Genomic DNA, 21,715 nt, shown 5'->3' on the forward strand with positions numbered 1-21,715 from the left:
TACTTGCCAGAAACAGACTTTTTTTGAGCAGGAAAATTTCCCTGAAAAACACTATTTAAGAGTTTGCAAAAACTTCTAACAGCAACAAAAAGTCATCTCTGAAACCTCTATAGAATAATTCCCTTATTAATTAATAATGGAAATACCTTCATTGTTTTCCTGATTTTAAAACTGTTACAGGACCACAAAAAGTCTATGGTGTGGAACTATATAATGTAGAAAATGTGTAAGTTCCCTATTCCAGAGATAACAGCCCTCAAAGAATTGATGTGTATCTATTGGTTTCTTTAAACAAAGATAGCCATATCCTGTATATACTGATCTGTAATCTGTCCCCTCTCCTCCCTCCCCCCAGGAAAATATCATGTTTATCTTTTCAGATCTGGTACAAGTCTGCCTCTCTCATTTTAATCCATTCGCTGTACAGTTGTACCCTGTTAAGTTTTTACCAATACTCTGCTGATAGTTCAGATTGTTCTTAACTTTTCAAAATTATAAGTGAGGCTACATTAGACATCCTTGTACACATCACATTGTGCTATAGTAGTGTTTTAGATAATTTTGCAAATCTTTACTCCATACTTATATAAAGAGAAGATGCTTTTTCTTATTGTTTGGGTTGGTTTGATTTGGGCTTCTCAAATATCATTCCCCCAGCCCCCTTCTCCTTTTAGAAAGAGAGGGAAAGGTGGGGGAGAGAGTGTGGGTAATGCCCCAGCCTGTTAGCAAGCAACCACAGTACACCAGATGTGGGGAAGATGACGGACTACACTTTAACTCTCCACATTTCTCTGTGTGACAGCAGTCGCGTTACCTCTGTAATAAAAAACAAAGAAGCAGACCTGTGATTAACTAATAGTAATACAAGAAGTCTCTGGAAAATACAGAGATGCGGCGAGAAAGCCAATAGCCATGAAGTTGCTACTCAGAGATATTTCACATGACCTGTTTCCCCTTGGAGTTTCTTTTCCTTTGATATATATCACATTTCAGTATTTGCAAAATCTACTTTTAAAGCCTTAAATTTGAACTGCACTCCAGTTACTTTGAGGTCTTTCCTGGAAAGGTAAAGTGGCATGCCTTGGTTTGAAATTGACAGTGACAGGGCCAGAGAGCCCATTCAGAGACTGTGAGCACGGCTGAGTCCTCACTCGCCCCTTGACTGCCGACCTACAGGAAGCACATGACCTGGGGCTGCACTTTGCACGGCACTACGCATTCAGTGCCGCAGAGAATTAAACTAAAATGGTGTTTGGTTTTTTGTAATGCTCTTATTTTTTTTCCCTAATTCCAGGACCAGTGGCAACCAAGATAGAAACAGCTGTGACTTCTACCCCGTCTACTGTTGGGCAGTTCAGCAAGCCTTTCTCATTTTCATCAGGGTCAGTTGTGAACTTAAGTTTTGTGGCAGATCACCAGCATCCTTATAGATTGCTTCTCAAATCTTATAGTCAGTGGGTATACTTATATGAAGCCAGAGTTCTTATCTCCACAATGACACATTTAATGATAGTGGGAGTAGCTTAGTGTCCTAATGTAAATCTGTTTCCCCTTTTCCGTTCAATTCTATATGTGTGTTCTTACTGACTTGTTTGTTTTGTTGTTTAGGATAAGGCTTGTTTGGGTAGTGGGTCTGTGGTTGCTCTAGTTTATCACACAGATCTTTTCATTCTGACACCATCTGGCAGCTGGGTGAGACCTTGGATTGGCTTCGCTGCCCTGAGGGGTCATGTTGTACTAGACTGCTGAGCAATCAAAACAGTGGCCATTTAAGAATTTGGGTTTTATATAGATGTGGGGAAGTCCATTTCTGTTTCATTTTTTTAAAAGTGATGATGTCTGTACTTGTCAAATTGAGTTACTTTTAAAAACAAAAGGGTCTTCTAACCCTCAGTCCAAAGGAAGTTCTTATTAATGTTGGAGGGGGTGTACCTTTTCACTATGCTGTGAACACTCATCATGAAACTGGTGAGAGTTGGCAGAGCCTCTCTCTGCTTGGGGTGGAGTTAGTCTCTGTGTGGCTGAGATAAATACTCACCCAAAGATTGTTTTCACCGTGAAGGGTTGCACATTCAGTTCCGTTAGAAAAGCCTCAAGCTCTTCCAGTTTATGCTTTGTAACTGGAATCACACTAACCACAGTCTCTTTTCCCTGCTGTGAGTTTGTTTCTTGAACACCCTTCTGCCTAACACATTACGAGAAAGGAGGGTGTTTGAATAGAATTTCAAGGGGGACATTATATATATTTTCCTGTAAATCATTATGTTTTCTACTCCCCAAAGGTAGTTGGGAGCACAATTTTAGAGAGTAGGTCAGTTCCAGGAGCTATTGCATCTTTTAATTAATCTTTACTTCTGTGAACCTGATAATCTTCTTCCCGTCTTTAAAATAACCTGCAGAGGTTTGGCTCATGGGTCAGTTGCTTACCTCTGTTACATCAAATTTCTTTACCAGAGTTGAGACAAAGAAAGAGATTTGTTTTCTTTTTTTTTTAAGGTGAAAAAATATTTAACACATCTTAGGTGGTCTTGGACCATTTGATGAAGCCAGTGACGAATTTAAAAAAAGAAACCTAACTCTACTCTTTACTGTTACTTACTCTGTTTGATATGCTTGGCCCCTTCTGTTTTAAAGCTTTTTATCAGGTTGGCCAAAAAGTTCATTTGGGGTTTTCCATAACATCTTACAGAAACACCCAAATGAACTTTTTGACCAATCCAATAGTTTTTAATTTGCTATTTGAACTTTTCTCAAAATAAGTACTCCATTCTGGCTTAACTGGTGCTGGGTTTTCTTCTTTGGCTATAGTGTCTTCACTCACAGTGTGAAGAAAATGTACAGAAAGAGAGGAGAGGATGAAAAGAGTCGGAAAGGTTTTTGAGGGACGTTTCCTGGCAGCCTAATGGTTAGGGTACAGCTACAGCGCTTTCATTTCTGTGGGCTGGGTGCGGTGTGGGTCAGGGAAGTGAGATCCCACAAGCCACTTGGTGCAACCAAAATTTTTTTTTTTTAAGTTTTTGAACCAAATTTCCCAGCCAAGGACGAAGCGTTTTATCCAAACAGCAGAGACGGTGGCTTCCATTTCATACTGTCTGTTGTCTCCCCCAGTGGCATGTGCTGTCCTGATGTGCTCCCTGGGTGGGTCATAGGCTCCTCCTCATCTAGCCCGTCCCGTCTCCCTCACTAGGCAAGACACCCGCTCCAGCCACCATCCCAAGGCACAGTCCTAGTGCTCCTTCACTTTCCTTGAAATAGGTCCCCACCCCCTCTACCATGGAAAGCCTGGCTGTTCCGCCAAGGCCTCCTCACTTGCTGCTCCCCTCTCACCTCAGGCACAAATCGCTTCCCCTCCCCCCCACCCCAGCTTTGAGAGCTCTGCTCTGCTGCTTCAGAGTCAATGTGCTTGTTGATATTTATCTATGGATTGCAGGTCCCTGGAGAGTAGATTATGTGAATGAATTATAAAATGTACTGTTAAAAGGGCAATGTTGTGCCTTAAGTCTGTTCATTTTTAACTTCTTTTCTTCCACCCCCTAGGACTGGCTTTAATTTTGGGATAGTCACACCAACACCGTCTTCTAACTTCACTGCCACACAAGGTACAGTCTCTGCAGAGTCGCCTCACTTTGGTGTTTCCCTCTAAACAAGTGCAGGTTTGAGGGGGGCAGGTTGGTTGACATTTTACTTGCTGCCGCATCTTGCTTAAAGTATCTGCAGTGAACTTGATGTTGATATTATGCATTAGAAATAGGCTAGATTTAAGAAACTAGGGAATGACTTTTGTCTTCATAGTTAAAAACTCAGAAAGGGTTTGCTTTTAGAAAGGCAAGGCTGTGCTTTAAATGTGAATGTTTACATGCAAATTAAAATTTCTTTCTCCATCTTTGTCTTATGGTATTTAAAATTATATCAATTTTTAATAATCATAATATGTAGTGAAACTATATGTAACTTTGTTCTGTGTTTTCCCAGTTTCCTGTAAAGTGTTATCATACTTTCATAATTTAAAAAAAATTTTTAAATGAAGTCAAAATTGTATCAATTTGTAGGTTGAGATAGGCAATGGTAAAGAATCCACCTGCCAAGACAGGAGAGACACAGAGATGCTGGTTCGATCCTTGGGTTGGGAAGATCCCTTGGAAGAGGAAATGGCAACCCACTCCAGTATTCTTGCCTGGGAAATTCCATTGACAGAGGAGCCTGGTGGGCTACAGTCCATGGAGTCCGACAGGACTGAGTGACTGAACACACACACAGTACTACAGAAATGAAAGACTAAACGCATCTTTTTTCCTTGATAACCTATCAGGAAGCACACTTGTCTCGTGCATGTCGGTGCATCTGCCAACATCTGTTGTTGCTGTTTAGTCACTGCGTCGCGTCTGACTCTTGCAGCCCCATGGACTGTAGCCCGCCAGACTCCTCCTGTCTATGGCATTTTCCGGGAGTTGGTTGCCATTTCCTTTTCCTGGGGATTTTCCCGACCTGGGGATCGAACCTGAGTCTCTTGCGTTGCAGGCAAATTCTTTACCACTGAGCCAGCTGGGAAGCTCAGACCAACATCTCCCAGCATGTTTTTAATGTTTAAAAGACTTTGAGGACCTATTAGAAACCAGATGTATTTTTTAAGTGCCTTCAAGTTCTCAGTTCAAAGTAATTGAGTTTACTTCTGTTTTAAAAAGAAAGCTTTTATTATAAGTGTTTATATTTTTTATTAAAGTAATATGTTCTAGAATCTAGAATATGTTCTACCTTTTCATTTAACACAATCCTTGTGAGTTTTCCAGTATTAATGAGTCTTGTTTAAATGTCATTTTTAGTGGCTACATAATTTGTCTTGCGGATGTGCCATAATTTATTTAACCATCCCCCTCTTGGACGGTTCAGGCTTTTTCCAGGTTTTCCTATAATAAATAAGACAATGACCATCTTTCAACTTTTCCTTCAGCACCTATTTTTATGTGCTTTTCTTTGTGTCAGCCCAAGTGATGAACGTTTTTTGGTAAAAAAGGGATCTCTTAAAATCTGCTAGAGGGATATTCGGGAGCTGAAAGCATACCAGACATCCTAAACCCAGTCTGTGTGCGGCACTTAAAAGGTTGTTGATTTCATTCTATCTTTTCTGTCTGGAGCAGTGATTCCTAAACGGTTCTGCCCACTTAGATGTGGCAGAATACCGTTGAGGCCCACTCCTCTCCCCAGTCTCACTTTCTAAAAGAAAAACAGCTCAATGGTATAAAAAGATTGGCAAGAACAAAATAATTGTCAGAAATCCTAAATGAAATACATTAGGAATAAAACACAACAGAAATTCCATAACCACTGTCATTAATACCAGAACAGACAGCAATCCAAACTCACAAGCAACTCAGCACAACACCAGTGATACAAAGAGGGGTTTCTGGAAGTTACCTGCAGACAGCAGGGGCTTCGCAGTGTTCCCAGGTGTTTGTGATAGCCAGGCTTCTTAAAAGTCTGGCATTTGCAACAGACCAATTTCCGTTTATAAATATCAAATTTTAGTCTTCTTTGTTGACCACTTTTTTGACCAGGCTTTGTGAGTACTTTACCTACATTTTATTTCATCTTTGCAACAACTCTATGAGGTGTGGCTATTATTATCTGTCTTCCAAATGGAGACACTGAAGCCCAGAGAAGTCAATTAACTTTTCCAGAGTGGCACAGCCAGCAAGTGGCAGAGCCCTCAGCCTCAGCCCCTCATGTCCTTGCCCAGCAGACCACAGTGCCACTGTGAGAGCACTCTGTGAGGAGAGCACTAGGAAGTAGCCCTTAATTGTAGGTAAGAAAGATGACCTGTGGCTTGACACTTTGTCCATAAAAGCAAAGGAAAAACTACCATATGGAATCAATTCATTGTCTTGTCAAGAAGAGGTCCATAGGCTAGCATGTGCTGAGAATGTTATTCCTGAGACACACACGCGGGAGGAAATGTGCGTGAGGTCTTTTCGTTTCTCTTGTGGACAACTAGGTTAACTTCAGGTACTCTAGATATAGGTGTGTTTGTTGTGACTTAATGGTGATAAAAAGAACGTGCGTTCGTCTCACCTCAGTGAGACAACTCAGAGGTCATGTTCCCACAGAGAAGCACACGTTCTGTCCCCGTCAAGGACGGTGCTGTCAGAACAGGCTGTCCTGATGATGTCAAGTGAGGAGAGAGGCCCTGGCTTAGAGAAGTCAGTGAGGCTGTGATCGGTCATATTTTGTGACAGCCAACCCATCTCCTAATTTCTTTTTCTTGCCAGGGTCAGCACCCCCCACCAAAGAGTCAAGCCAGCTTGATGCGTTCTCCTTTGGCGGGGGAGGCAAGCCTTTCTATGAGACCGTTCCTGAAAGCTTACCTTCCACGGGGACGATGACATCAGGTAGCACGGGAGCAGCTGGTGCCACGCCAGGAGAGTCCGCCCCATCCAGCAGCAGACCTGCAGCCCCTTCTGGAATTTCTCTCTCCACCCCTGCTGGCAAGCTGGAGGCGCCACCGTCCAAGCTGGGTGAGCTGCTGTTCCCAAGCTCCCTGGCGGGAGAGACTCTGGGAAGTTTCTCAGGACTGCGGGTCGGCCAAGCAGACGAGCCCACCAAGCCAGCCAGCAAGGCGCCGTCCCCAGGCGTGACCAGTGCCGGTGCACAGCCCACCAAGACCCCTGCCGCCCCCTCCGGGTTCAGTTCTCCCAGCCCTGCGGCGCTGGGGAAGCCTGCAGAGCCCCCCGAGTCCACCTCTGCGGCGGCACCAACAGCAGCAGCCAGTCCCAGCCCCAGCAGCTCCTCAACGGGCGTCTTTGGCAACCTGCCACTCACCAGTGCGGGCTCCTCCGGGGCGATCAGTTTTGGGGGCCTGTTTTTCAGTGGTAGCAAGACCAGCTTTTCATTTGGAGGCCAACCAACGAGCAGCACAGCACCCTCCTCCACCCCGCCGTCCACCGCCACGCCCCTGCCCACGTCACTCCCCACCTTGCCGTTTGGCAGCCCCCTGAGCTCAGGGTCTGCCCCCACCCTGCCCACGGGCTCTGGTAAAAGCTCAGAAGCAGCCGCGTCATCGGCTCTGCCCGAGAAGCCAGGCAGTAATGAGGCCTCGGCATCAACTGCCTCCCTCCTGGGGCAGCAGCCACCAACCCCGCTTCCCCAGGCTCCGCTTCAAACTCCCGACTCTGGGAAGAAAGAGCCTGTTCTTACCCAGCCTGCCGTCAGCAGCCCTAGCACCGAAGTGGCCAGTACCAGTGTCCTGGTGTCTACGGCTGAGGCTGCTCCAGCAGCCCCTGGGGTCCCAGACGTCAAGACGGAACTGCCGTCCCCAGGCCCCACCGTCTCTGTGCCTGGGCCAGCCACCATCTCAGCACCTGGAGCCTCAAGCAGCATCCCTGTGGCCCCAGAAACATCCAGACCTGCCACTACCTCCAGTGCTGTTTGCAGTGCTGCTCCAGGCCCAGCCACGGAGACCCCGGTGTTTGGGATGGCCACTTCTGACTCCTCTGTCTTCACTCAGCCTTCCGCTGCCAGTTCCAGCTCGGCTTTCAGCCAGCTCACCAGCCACACAGCCACCGCCCCTTCGGCGACCCCCATGTTTGGGCACGTGGCCGCCAGCACTGCCCCCAGCCTGTTTGGGCAGCAGACAGGCAGCATGGCCAGCACAGCGGCCGCCGCGCCACAGGTCAGCAGCTCAGGGTTTGGCAGCCCTGCCTTTGGCACCTCCACCCCAGGGGTCTTCGGACAGCCGGGCTTTGGGCAGGCCCCGGCCTTCGGGCAGTCGACCAGCAGCCCCGCGAGCAGCTTTTCCTTCAGTCAGCCTGGGTTCAGCTCTGTGCCTGCTTTTGGTCAGTCCGTGTCCTCCACCCCTACGTCCACCAGCGGGAATGTCTTTGGAGCCTCTTCGAGCACCAGTAGCTCCAGCTCCTTCTCTTTTGGACAGTCATCTACCAACAACGGAGGTGGGCTCTTTGGCCAGAACAACCCTCCTGCTTTTGGTCAGAGTCCTGGCTTTGGGCAGGGAGGCTCCGTGTTTGGTGGCACCTCGGCCGCCACCACAACAGCATCATCCTCTGGCTTTAGCTTCTGTCAAGCTTCAGGTAAGAACTTACAGGAGATTTTTCCTTGGTTGTCCTCCGTATATGAAACATTTGCAACAAGTCTACATTGCTTTGGAAATGAAAAGGAAGTGAGGGAAAACAGAAGAGGTTCTGTAAAGTCTGTAAGAGGGCTTGGACACTGGCGGCCCTGGGCGTTTCTTTGGTCTAATCACTGTGGCTCCAGTCTTGCTTCTCCGCAAGTTCTCCACCAGAGTGCCAATTTCATGGGGGAGAAAAACAAGTTTAAAGTCATGGCAAGTAATGAATGATTCATGAGTATGAAATGTTAAATTTGGAAGGTGTTTTAGAGGTCATTATGTCCAAAACTGTCAAGCCTGGAGGTGACTGATCTAATGTCTTTCGGTGCCAGTGGTGGAACCAGACCCAGACTCCAGAGCTCCTCACCCTAGCCCTTTGTTTCATTGTCTTCTGACACCATCTTGCATCCTAGAAGAGCAGATAGTGACATTTGAAAAGTTGGGTTTTTTTTCTATTTTCAGTATAATTTTTTAAAAATCTTTTAAGTTTTACAGTTTTTTCAAGTAAAACATAATCCTCACTATTGCATGTCCCATCTTAGCAGCTGCTTTTACTCCAAAAACCAATAGATGGGACACTCCCAGAATCTTTTCTAATCTTCCTTTCTCCATGGTTATCTTACAAAAGGCATTTCTTTAGCAGTCAGGCTCAGAGGGTGAGGGGGGAATCAAAGGTCATTGACTTCTTGGTGGGCAGGGTTACAAACAACTGCTAGTTCATTCCTTTGATGAGAATGTATTTGAAGCTGGCTCATAATTTATTAGAAAGGAAGTCTGTTCCTTCCTGTCTTCAATAACTATTTGCTGAACTCCCAGTATGTTCCACTACAATAAAGGATGCAAGACACAGTGATGCCCGAGAGTTTTGAGATCCACCTAGTGCCTTGTGCAGAGGCTGGTCAGCCTGCTTGAGTGATGGGAAGTGTGGCGGGTTGGTCTAAACCACAGGCAGAGACAAGGCCTTGTGGGTCTTAAAAGAGAATAGGATATTTACCTATCTCTAGCGCATCTTTTGTTCTGCAGTCAAAACTTGAGAATCCTTGTCTGCAATCAAAACTATTTCAATACAACCGAGAACCTCTGAAAAACTCTTCCTTCCTGTGATAACTAGGAGGAAAGATGCCTGCACAGCCTCCTCCAGCTGTGACTGAGGCACTGAGGCCTGCCTGAGCTCCCCTACCCAGGCCAGTAGCAGGAATTAAGACTGGAACTCTTGCTGTCTAGCTCCTTGTCTGGGGCTCTTCTGTTACAATATATAGTTCTGCCTGGTTTCCCAGGCCCCGTTCAACCCAGCACCTAGAAGGAAGATAAACAGCTCTCAAAGAATCTGGCGCTTGAGATTAGAGGAAACCAGAGAGTAGTCATACTCATGATATTAAGTCAGTCATTGGAAACACTTCTTAGCAGCTATGAGTCTAGGGAAAAGCTACTCAGAATCCTCAACCCCACCCCCTGGGGTTTGGTAGAGACAAGGATTCAGTCCCTGAGGCTTTGAGACTTTTTTTTTAACTGTTATAAAATTTCAACAGTGAAAAAAAAGGTTTCAAAACTATTTGCCCGTAATTTTCTCCATTTCCTTGGTAGGGAAACAGATTTTACTCTTGAAATGATTTATTCTGAGGTACTTTCACATACCTGAATGGCATTTAAAAACCAAAAAACAAAACTTTGATGTATAGAAGTTTCATTCAAATTAAACTTCTGTTTTCTTTTATTTTATAGGTTTTGGGTCTAGTAATACTGGTTCTTTGTTTGGTCAAGCAGCCAGTACCAGTGGAACAGTCTTTGGCCAGGTAATGTGGATATTTGCCTCTATTCGGGCCAACACAATCAGTCCCGTCTGCGTTGCTCCCGTATATAGGATGTAATGTGTTGTGTGTCCAGCAAACAACGCTGAGGTTCTCAAGCTCTGCCTTCCGTAGCTTCCTTGGGGGCACAAAAGTCTCTGCTTCTGATTTGAGAGAATCATTCCAGTGTTGATCCTCGTTTGAAAGTCCTCTCGGAAAGTGTTTTAAAGCACATTTCCTGGTTTCTGTCAATCTTCTGCCTATTGTGACGTCAGGGATTGGCATCTATGGCCTGTAATCGAAATCTGCTCCTCGGCCCATTTTTTTTTTGAAGTGGTTGTTTAAACAATAATAAGAATATGCAACTGAAATTGTGTATGGCCCCTGTGCTAAGCAACATGTAGTCCAGGAGCTCCTTTTGGTGATTGTCTGGCTAGTGGTTATCTGTGTGCTGGGCCTGGTTTTTAGTGATGCACACACATAGACTTAAAATCATCAGTGCTTGAATAAGGCAAGTGCTGTCATTATCCCCATTTGACAGATGAGAACACTGAGAACCCAAAGGGGTTAAATTTACTGTTATAGAAGCCAGCTGCTTTTACTTTTGTTTGTTTGTAAATATTTGTTTATGTACTTGGTTGCTTCAGATCTTAGTTGTGGCATGCAGAATCTTTAGTTGCAGCACGCGGGACCTAGTTCCCTGACCAGGGATTGAACCTGGGCTCCCTGCATTGGACGTGCAGAGTCTTGGCCGCTGGACCACCAGGGAAGTCCCCAGTCCAGCTGCTTTTATTTACTTATTTGTAATTAATTATTCTGGTTTTGGTTGCACTGGGTCTCTGTTGCTGCTCTTGGGCTACTCTCTAGTTGCAGTGTGCAGGCTCCTCATGGCAATGGCTTCTCTTGTTGCGGAGCACAGGTTCTAGATACACAGGCTCAGTAGTTGTGGCGCAGGAGCTTAGTTGCCCCCCTGGCATGTGGAATCTTCCCAGACCAGGGATCGAACCTGTGTCCCCTGCATTGGCAGGCAGATGCTGCTTTTAGATCAAGGATCTTCACAAGGAGTCCTTCCGAAGAAAGGTGCTCTGACATATTGGAAATGACTGACTTTCTAAAGGTAGAATTGACGTTTGTGCAGAAGCTGGAGAAAGTGGTGGCCATGTTATATGCTTCTTCCAAGTCCTCAGTAGGAGATTTTCTTTTTCACCTTTCTCCTAAGAAGATGGGCTCTGCCCTAGTCAGTGATCCTTGACAGAAAGAAACAGAACTTTTGATTTTCAAGTTCCCCAGTGAAAACAGCTAAAAATGGCTAGATAAACCAAATAAACCATAGATTGGAAAGCACTTATAAGCTAACAAGGTATTTTACCACACCTTATTAGAGGCGAAATGGGAACTTGTAGAAGTGAGTGGCGCACAGAAGCCAGTTCTGCCCTGAGAGCATCACTAGTCTGAGAGCACTCGGACTTCCTGTGTTACCAACCCCAAAGGACAGAGGGGCAGGCTTCACTCTCCCGGGCATGTGCAAAGTGGGAGGGCTGAAGAGCCCCTGTCATGGTCAGCTGTGACTGCACCTCTCTGGTCTTGTAATAAACACGCAGCCTGACCTGCTCCAGGGATGGTAGTGTCTCCAAGACGTCTGGTGGGACAGCACAGGCCACACTGAAGAAGAGTGACTCTAGGCCTCCAGTAATTTTTAAGGACATTGATTCCCACACGTAAATTCGTCACAGCAGGAAATAAGGAGCTATGATCAAGAGCCAGAACAAACATGAGACACACATTTGCAAAGACTCCCTAGAATATAAAACAGCTGTGTTTTACATGTTGCAAAGAAATAAAGGACAAACTTGAAAATACCAGTCAAGAATCAGAAATTACAAGAAGAGTCATAGCAGCTTGGAAAAAGAAAGGAATAGAACTTCAAGGAAACTGTTACAATTAAAATTTTAACTCAGCAGATCAGACCCAGCTGAAGAGAATAGTAATATACTAGATCACAGATCAGAGAACTTTCTCTGTGAAGGACCAGATAATGAATATTTTAGACTTTGAGAGCTTATACTGCTTCTGTCGCAACTACTCAACTCCACCGTTGTGGCACAAAAGCAGCCACATGAGAGACTGAGGACAGTTATTTTCCCATGAAGCCTTATTTATAAAAACAGACGGCAGGCTAGATTTGGCCCATGGGCTGGAGGTTGCTGACCCTTGAACTAGAAGGTCAGAGTAGGTTATCTGGAATTCATCATGGAGAGCATAAAAGATGGAAAATACAAAAGAGAAAGCAAAAACGCTAAAAGAGAAAATCTAATGTACATTTAATCAGAAGGAGAAGAAAAAGAATGTATGCTATTAGAAGAGAAAAAGATAAGATTTCTAAAACCAACAGCAAATAGTAACCCATAGATTCTGAAGTCCAACATATACCAAGCAGAATGTATAAAAGGAAATTGAATCTAAGACCTGCCATAGTGAAACTGTGGAACTACCAATATAAAATATTAAAAGCACTCAGAAAAAGGACAGGTTCCCTTCAAGGCAGCAACGCTTGGACTAACAGCAGAGTTCTCAATGGTGGCAATGAAAGCCAGACATAACCTATCTACCCAGAATTTTTGAACCCCCCAAAAAATCTGTAAAATGCAAAAAAAAAAAAAAAAAAAAACATCTGTACATAATGAGGTGAAATCAAGACACTTTTCGGGCAGATCCTGAGAGGATATATGCCCAGCAGACCTGAAGGAAATTCTAAAGGATATTCTTCAGGCAGAAGGAAAATGTGACCTCGCTAAAATTACAGCTTTCTTAATTTTAGGGTAAAACAAGCCATGAATAGGAAAATTGTAGCCTATATAACCAACAGAGTAATCATATTCAGATATAAACAATACAAGTCAAAAGGAAAAAAGACAACTGCACCCCCACCAGAATGGCTAAAATTGAACGGCTGGTGGTACCCCAGTACCTGGGAGGAAGCAGAGCAGCTGTAATAGAAACACTCACAGCAGGAGTGAAAGTTCATAGAATCACTTTTCTATCAAAACTAGATACATGGAACACCTGTGTATCTACTCCAGATAAGCAGACTGTATCTACTCTAGATAAGTAATGCACAAAATCAGAATGCTGATTAGTCTTAGGACATAAAAAGTGAGGTCTGGGGGAGCCACCCAAAGTACTAACAGTGTTTGATGTCTTAAATGTTGACCATCATAAACACTTATATGCCAAAATTCATTGAGCTTGCTACACATAAGATTGGGACAGCGGAGAAGCGCACTGGCTGCGACGGACCACAGAAAGACTCTGCACTTGGACATTACCAGATGGTCAACACTGAAATCAGATTGATTATATTCTTTGCAGCCAAAGATGGAGAAGCTCTATACAGTCAGCCAAAACAAGACCAGGAGCTGACTGTGGCTCAGATCATGAACTCCTTATTGGCAAATTCAGACTTAAATTGAAGAAAGTAGGAAAAACCACTAGACCATTCAGGTATGACCTAAATCAAATCCCTTACGATTATACAGTGGAAGTGAGAAATAGATTTAAAGGACTAGATCTGATAGAGTGCCTGATGAACTATGGACGGAGGTTCGTGACATTGTACAGGAGACAGGGATCAAGACCATCCGCATGGAAAAGAAATGCAAAAAAGCAAAATGGCTGTCTGGGGAGGCCTTACAAATAGCTGTGAAAAGAAGAGAAATGAAAAGCAAAGGAGAAAAGGAAAGATATACCCATCTGAATGCAGAGTTCCAAAGAATAGCAAGAAGAGATAAGAAAGCCTTCCTCAGCGATCAATGCAAAGAAATAGAGGAAAACAACAGAATGGGAAAGACTAGGGATCTCTTCAAGAAAATTAGAGACACCAAAAGAACATTTCATGCAAAGATGGGCTCGATAAAGGACAGAAATGGTATGGACCTAGCAGAAGCAGAAGATATTAAGAAGAGGTGACAAGAATACACAGAAGAACTGTACAAAAAAGACCTTCAAGACCAAGATAATCACGATGGTGTGATCACTCACCTAGAGCAAGACATCCTGGAATGTGAAGTCAAGTGGGCCTTAGAAAGCATCACTATGAACAAAGCTAGTGAAAGTGATGGAATTCCAGTTGAGCTATTTCAAATCCTGAAAGATGATGCCGTGAAAGTACTGCACTCAATATGCCAGCAAATTTGGAAAACTCAGCAGTGACCACAGGACTGGAAAAGGTCAGTTTTCATTCCAATCCCAAAGAAAGGCAATGCCAAAGAATGCTCAAACTACCGCACAATTGAACTCGTCTCACATGCTAGTAAAATAATGCTCAAAATTCTCCAAGCCAGGCTTCAGCAGTACGTGAACCATGAACTTCCAGATGTTCAAGCTGGTTTTAGAAAAGGCAGAGGAACCAGAGATCAAATTGCCAACATCCGTTGGATCATTGAAAAAGCAAGAGAGTTCCAGAAAAATATCTATTTCTGCTTTATTGACTATACCAATGCCTTTGACTATGTGGATCACAATAAACTGTGGAAAATTCTGAAAGAGATGGGAATACCAGACCACTGACCTGCCTCTTGAGAAATTTGTATGCAGGTCAGGAAGCAGCAGTTAGAACTGGACATGGAACAGCAGACTGGATCCAAATAGGAAAAGGAGTACGTCAAGGCTGTATATTGTCATCCTGCTTATTTAACTTATATGCAGAGTACATCATGAGAAAAGCTGGACTGGAAGAAGCACAAGCTGGAATCAAGATTGCCAGGAGAAATATCAATACCCTTAGATATGCAGATGACACCATCCTTATAGCAGAAAGTGAAGAGGAACTAAAAAGCCTCTTGATGAAAGTGAAAGAGGAGAGTGAAAAAGTTGGCTTAAAGCTCAACATTCAGAAAACGAAGATCATGGCATCTGGTCCCATCACTTCATGGGAAATAGATGGGGAAACAGTGGAAACAGTGTCAGACTTTATTTTTGGGGGGGCTCCAAAATCACTGCAGATGGTGATTGCAGCCATGAAATTAAAAGACGCTTACTCCTTGGAAGGAAAGTTATGACCAACCTGCTGCTGCTACTGCTGCTAAGTTGCTTCAGTTGTGTCCAACTCTGTGCGACCCCATAGACGGCAGCCCACCAGGCTTCCCCGTCTCTGGGATTCTTCAGGCAAGAACACTGGAGTGGGTTGCCATTTCCTTCTCCTAGATAGCATATTAAAAAGCAGAGACATTACTTTTCCAACAAAGGTCCGTCTAGTCAAGGCTATGGTTTTTCCAGTGGTCATATATGGATGTGAGAGTTGGACTGTGAAGAAAGCTGAGCGCCGAAGAATTGATGTTTTTGAACTGTGGTGCTGGAGAAGACTCTTGAGAGTCCCTTGGACTGCAAGGAGATCCAGCCAGTCCATTCTAAAGGAAATCAGTCCTGGGTGCTCATTGGAAGGACTGATGCTAAAGCTGAAACTCCAATACTCTGGCCACCTCATGCGAAGAGTTGACTCATTGGAAAAGACTCTGATGCTGGGAGGGATTGGGGGCAGGAGGAGAAGGGGACGACAGAGGATGAGATGGTTGGATGGCATCACCGACTCGATGGACATGAGTTTGAGTGAACTCTGGGAGTTGGTGATGGATAGGGAGGCCTGGCGTGCTGTGATTCATGGGGTCGCAAAGAGTCGGACACGACTGAGCGACTGAACTGAACTGAACACACAAGATTTGTGAACTCAATAGAAAATGGATGAGAGACTTCTTAAAAAAGGATAGTGTTAGTTACACAATTTTGTGGAATGTACTTAATGCCTGAATCATACAGGTAAAATGCTTAAAATGGTGCACCCTACCTGGTTGGTGGTGCCTGTCTCATACGAGCCAGGGACAGAGCAACTCCTTGTTTATCTGAGCTTGGCGTTTGGCCTGTGCCCATGCCTGGTGCATGCCCTGGACACATAGTGGAGGGGAAGCTTAAAATGGTAAGTTTTATATACATTTTACCACAATATAGAAAAAGAAATAAAATATTTTTTGAAAAAGGATAGCCAGAGGACCATAAGTATATTCAACTGAATTAGTAACAGAAACAAAAACCTCAAAGAGCTACCCTCCTGGAAGACAGCACACGTTTTAAAGCCCAGCAATACCAAATGCCAGCGAGCGTGCAAAGCAGCAGAGCTTACATACACTCTTAGTCGGTGGTATGTTGGCACAATCACCTTGGAAAATAGTCTGGCATGATCGGGTAAAGCCCTGCAGTTCCACTCCTAGTTTGTTCTGTAGAGAAACTCATCTGTGCACCGGGATACAGTGTAATAAAAACTACAGACTGGAAGCAACTCAAATGGTTATGGATATACCATTGGGCAGATAAACTTAGATTATCCTGTAATAGAATGTTACTACATTGTGAAATATGGCTGTGAAAATGAACACATTAGAGCTGCATGGGTGACTTTCACAGGCCTTAGTTTTTTCTCTCTCTCACAGGCATACTTTGAGCCAAGAGATTTAAAGCCTATACTGTGATAAACTCCATAATGGTTACTCCCCCACCCCACCACCACTTCATGTTCTTCTTTTACAGAAATTAGGTTTGCCATTGGAAAGGCTGGAAATTCAAATCAGTGGGTTTTTTTGTTTTTGTTTTTTCCTATCATGGCAGGGGCCTTATCTGTTACAGTCGTTACTGTATCCCCAGTGCTTCAGACTATGGGTAGCACAAGATGAGTGTTGTAAAAATGAATGAATTTTCAGGTCGTAGGGGTATTCTCAGAAGAATTTAAGGATACAAGGTAGATTCTGGCCAGGATATAGAACTTCATTTTCTTCATAACCAAGAAAAATCCAGTTAGTATGACTATCACACTGGTTTTACGAGTGTTAGAATTATCTAGTGCTGTTTAACAAATTACCCCCAAATGTAGTAGCATTCTCTAGAGGTTGGCTTGGTGGTTATTTCCCACCTTAACTGGAACTCATGGCATCTATATGTGGCTTCTCTGTGTGACCTGGGCTTCCTTAGAACATGGTGGCTGGATTCCAAGGAAGACTATTCCAAGAAAAAGGGAGCCATACAGAAGCTATCCTCAGAAGTTGCAAGCATCATTTATACTGCATCTTCTTATTTAAGGCTGTCACAGAGTCCCACCAAGCTCAAGGGGAGAGGACTAAACTTCACCTCTTGCTCTAGAAGAGCATTTAGGTCTGGAAATATTACTGTGACCATCTTTGGAAAATATAATCTGTCACATGGCCTATCAAGGCATGGCAGAGAGCCTGTTGAATTGATTTCTAGAGAGGGGAGTTAGGTGTAGGTGAGCTTGATGGTACAGCAGCCTTTGGGAGTAACTGTCAGGACTGGGTTTCGAAAAGTAGAAGACAGGCCTTGCTGAAGGAAGTATACTGGCTGGATAAGAAGCCAGAGGACAGTCTTGGCAACGATGAGGGCAAACACGTGACCAATAAACACGAAAGGTAATCAATAGTATTAGAAGCGTTAGGAAAATGAGGACCAAAACCACAATGAGACACCACTCCACATTCACTAGGAAGACTGTAATTTAAAAGCAAACCAAAGAATAACATGCATTGACAAAGATATGAAGAGACTGGAACCTTCATGCACTTCTGGCTGAAACAGAAAATGGTACAGCAGTTATGGAAAACAGGTTCCTCAAAAAGCTAAACATAGAACTGTCATCAGTTCAGTTCAGTCACTCAGTCGTGTCCAACTCTTTGCAACCCCATGGACTGCAGCACGCCAGGCCTCCCTGTCCATCACCAATTCCCGGAGTTCACTCAGACTCACCTCCATCGAGTCAGTGATGCCATACATCCATCTCATCCTCTGTCGTCCCCTTCTCCTCCTGCCCTCAATCTTTCCCAGCATCAGGGTCTTTTCAGATGAGTCAGTTCTTCGCATCAGGTGGCCAAAATATTGGAATTTCAGTTTCAACATCAGTCCTTCTAGTGAACACTCAGGACTGATCTCCTTGCTGTGCAAGGGACTCTCAAGAGTCTTCTCCAACACCACAGTTCAAAAACATCAATTCTTTGGCGCTCAGCTTTCTTTATCGTCCAACTCTGTCATATGAGCCAGAAATGGTGCTCAGACACATGTTCCCCAACGCTCATTGCAGCATTATTCACAATGGCCAAAAGATGGAACAGCTCAGTGTTCATCAGTAGATGATTGGATAGCCAAATATGGTATATTCATACAGTGGAATATTATTCAGTCTTCAAAATGAATGAAGTTGTTCTTCATGTCACATCACAGATAGATAAATTGTGAATACATTATGTTAAGTAAAATAAACCATAGATAAAAGGACAACTATTATATGGTTCCACTTATATGAAATATTTAGAATAGGTAAATCCATAGAGCTGCAAAGTAGATCAGAGTCTACCAGGGGCTGGGGGAAGGCGGGACCAGAGAGTGAGTTACTGGTTATAGAATTTCGGTCATGTGATGAAAGAATTTTGGACATAGTATTAATTGTTGCATAACATTGTGAACATAATTAATGCCATTCGGCTGTATATGAGAAAATGATTAAGTTTTATGTCGTATATATTTTACCTCAGTTTTTAAAACTTAGATGTAATATACCATAACCATGGAATTTTATACTTTAAATCAGTGAGTTGTGTGGTACGTGCATTGTATCCCAATAAAGTTACTTTAAAAAAGACTGGAGTCTGAAAGACTTGCAGGTTCAATGTAAAACTGCTCTATTCACCCCTCCCACCCTTTGCTAAGAGTAAGCAAGTAAAGCAGAAAGAATTTGCAGTCTTGCGTCCTCCTGCTCCCTAGAACTGTTTAACCCAAGGATGACACTGCAACTCAGCTGCCTCCTGGCTCCAGGCTCCAGCACGTATACAACAAATAACCCAAATCCTAAGCAAAGACAGTGCTGGGCTTACCAGGGGTGAGTTCATTCTAAATCTGTGAACCATTAGCTCCTCACTTTAGGACAGAGATGAAAGAGTGGTCTCTCACTCTCTGGGGAAATTATTAGCAGTCCTCAGTCACCACAACACTGTTCTTCTATGGTAAGTCTGCTGTACCTAACAAAAAAATTTTGTAATGTATGAAGAGGTAAAACAAAAAGGGGGACCTGCAGTCATATTTTAGAAATCATCAAAAAAATAATAATAACCTTCAGATGACCCACGCATTGGAACAAGCAGGTATAATAACTATTGTGCTCAGGTATTTACAGGAAAATAAAAGAATGGTTGAATAAGGAATCTGAGCGGAGAAATGGGAATTACGAAAACAGTCAATCCGTATCTGAAGTTTCAATACAGTATCCAAAATAGAAAATGATTCGTTTAACAGCAGAGGGAATACTACAGGAGAACAATGAACTTGAAAACATGTCAGTAGAAATTACCTAAACTGAAGCTTAGGGAGACGGAAAAAAAGATTGGACAGAACATCCGTAACCTGTGCAACAGTGTATGGCAATTCAGCGAGGTGTCATCAAGAGTCCCGAAGGAGAGGAGACAGAATGGGAGAGGAGAACATTTTTTGAAGAGACAATGGCCAAGCTTTTTCTTATTTGTTGAAAAACTGGAACCCACAAATGCAATAAACTCTGTGACTCTGAAACAGAGTAAATATCAGAAAACCACCCTTGAACACATTTAGTTAAACTTCTGAAAACCAAATACAAAAAGAACTTTTAAAGCAGCTAAAGAAAAAAAGACTGATGACATAAAGAGAAATATTGTGCAGTTAATAACAAGGCATTAAATATATGACAACCATAGCAAAAAAGCAAAAAAAAAAGTTTGCTACCCTGGAGTAAATCAGTGCTGCTCAACTGGTGTCTGTTTCCACCCCTAAAGGAATTTCACAATCACAGTGTCTGGAAACTTGTTTGAGCTTCATGAGTGGGGATGCTACTGTAGTCATCTAGCCAGGGATGCTGCTGGACATTCTGTAGCCCTCCAAAGAATGATGTGGCCAAGAATGTCAGTAATGTCATTGTGAAGAAACCATTAGAAAGACAGAGATTTTTCAGAACATGAACCATAAAAGAAGAAACTGAAAATTTTGTTGGTGTTTAGTCACTAAGATGTATCCGACTCTTTGTGACCCCGTGGACTGCAGCACGGCAGGCTTCCCTGTCCTTCACTGTCTCCTGGAATTTGCTCAAACTCATGTCCATTGAGTCAGTGGTGCGATCCACCCACCTCATCCTCTACAACCCTTCTCCTTTTTCCCTTACTCTTTCCCAGTATTGGGGTCGTTTCCAGTGAATCGACTCTTAGCATCAGGTGGCCGAAGTATTGAAGCTTCAGCTTCATCATCAGTCCTTCCAGTGAGTATTCAGGGTTGAATTCCTTTAGGATTGACTGGTTTGATCTCCTTGTTGTCCAAGGGACTCTCAAGAGCCTTCTCCAGCACCACAATACAAAAGCACCAATTTTTTGGTGTTCAGCCTTCTTTATGGTCCAACTCCCACATCCATACATGACTACTGGAAAAACCATAGCTTTGACTATATGGACCTTTGTCAGCAAGGTGATGTCTCTGCTCTTTAATATTCTTCCTAGGTTTATCATAGCTTTCCTTCCAAGGAGCAGTCTTTGAATTTCATGGCTGCAGCCTATGTCATATCTGTAGAATTACTGAAACTTAAGAACCAGCCAGGAGAAATATCAGTAACCTCAGATATGCAGATGATACCACCCTTATGGCAGAAAGTGAAGAACTAAAGAGCCTCTTGATGAAAGTTAAAGAGGAGAGTGAAAAAGCTGGCTTCAAACTCAACATTCAGAAAACTAAGATCATGGCATCCGGTCCCATCACTTCATGGCAAATAGATGGGGAAACAGTGGAAACAGTGGCTGACTTTATTTTTGGGGGCTCCAAAATCACTGCAGATGGTGATTGCAGCCATAAAATTAAAAGATGCTTACTCCTGGAAAGAAAAGTTATGACCAACCTAGACAGCATATTAAGAAGCAGAGACACTACTTTGCCAACAAAGGTCCGTCTAGTCAAGGCTATAGTTTTTCCAGTGGTCATGTATGGATGTGAGACTTGGACTATAAAGAAAGCTGAGTGCCAAAGAATTGAGGCTTTTGAACTGTGGTGTCGGAGTAGACTCTTGAGCGTCCCTTGGACTGCAAGGAGATCCAACCAGTCCATCCTAAAGGAGATCAGTCCTGGGTGTTCATTGGAAGGACTGATGTTGAAGCTGAAACTCCAATACTTTGGCCACCTGATGCGAAGAGCTGACTCATTTGAAAAGATCCTGATGCTGGGAAAGATTGAAGGGGGGAGGAGAAAGGGACGACAGAGGATAAGACGATTGGATGACATCACTGACTCAACGGACATGGGTTTGGGTGGACTGGGAGTTGGTGATGGACAGGGAGGCCTGGCGTGCTGTGGTTCATGGGGTCACAAAGAGTGGGACACGACTGAGCGACTGAACTGAACTGAAGAACCAGCAAGACCAAACGTGGACAAGATGTAGAGCAACTTGATCTCTTAATGCACTGCTGGTGGGAATGTAAAATGGTGGGATCACTTTGGAAAACCATTTGGCAATTTCTCAGTAAGTTAAATATACACTAATTTTTATGGTTAGCACTTCTAGGTGTGTACCCAAAGGAAATGAAAATATATGTTCACAGGCAGACTGGTATCAGAATGTTCCTAGCAGCTTTGTGATAGCCCAGATGTTCATCATGAGGAGAATAGTAGACCCTGTCATCCTCACGCAGTGGAATACTACTCAACCATAAAAAGGGAAGGACAAGGCCTGCAGCCACGTGGATGGACCTCAGAAGCATAT

At 43.7% G+C, this 21,715-nt stretch overlaps 1 protein-coding gene and 2 non-coding genes across 5 annotated transcripts in view; 2 read left to right on the forward strand and 1 right to left on the reverse strand.

Annotated features, from left to right (window-relative positions):
* Positions 1-21,715, forward strand: part of NUP214 (nucleoporin 214) — an 89,188-nt gene that overhangs the window by 51,396 nt on the left and 16,077 nt on the right. For all 3 annotated transcript variants that reach the window (XM_061433859.1, XM_061433860.1, XM_061433858.1), the window contains exons 27-30: positions 1,295-1,382; positions 3,538-3,599; positions 6,264-8,078; positions 9,839-9,909. In XM_061433859.1, the coding sequence (XP_061289843.1) occupies positions 1,295-1,382; positions 3,538-3,599; positions 6,264-8,078; positions 9,839-9,909 (2,036 nt within the window). The remainder of the gene's footprint in view (positions 1-1,294; positions 1,383-3,537; positions 3,600-6,263; positions 8,079-9,838; positions 9,910-21,715) is intronic.
* TRNAG-UCC (transfer RNA glycine (anticodon UCC)) lies at positions 10,600-10,672 on the reverse strand. The gene has a single exon. It is a non-coding gene; the product is annotated as a tRNA-Gly (tRNA).
* Positions 15,721-15,851, forward strand: LOC133257889 (small nucleolar RNA SNORA48). The gene has a single exon (XR_009739747.1). It is a non-coding gene; the product is annotated as a small nucleolar RNA SNORA48 (small nucleolar RNA).

Source organism: Bos javanicus, chromosome 11 (assembly GCF_032452875.1).
Source record: "Bos javanicus breed banteng chromosome 11, ARS-OSU_banteng_1.0, whole genome shotgun sequence".
Classification (NCBI taxonomy): domain Eukaryota; kingdom Metazoa; phylum Chordata; class Mammalia; order Artiodactyla; family Bovidae; genus Bos; species Bos javanicus.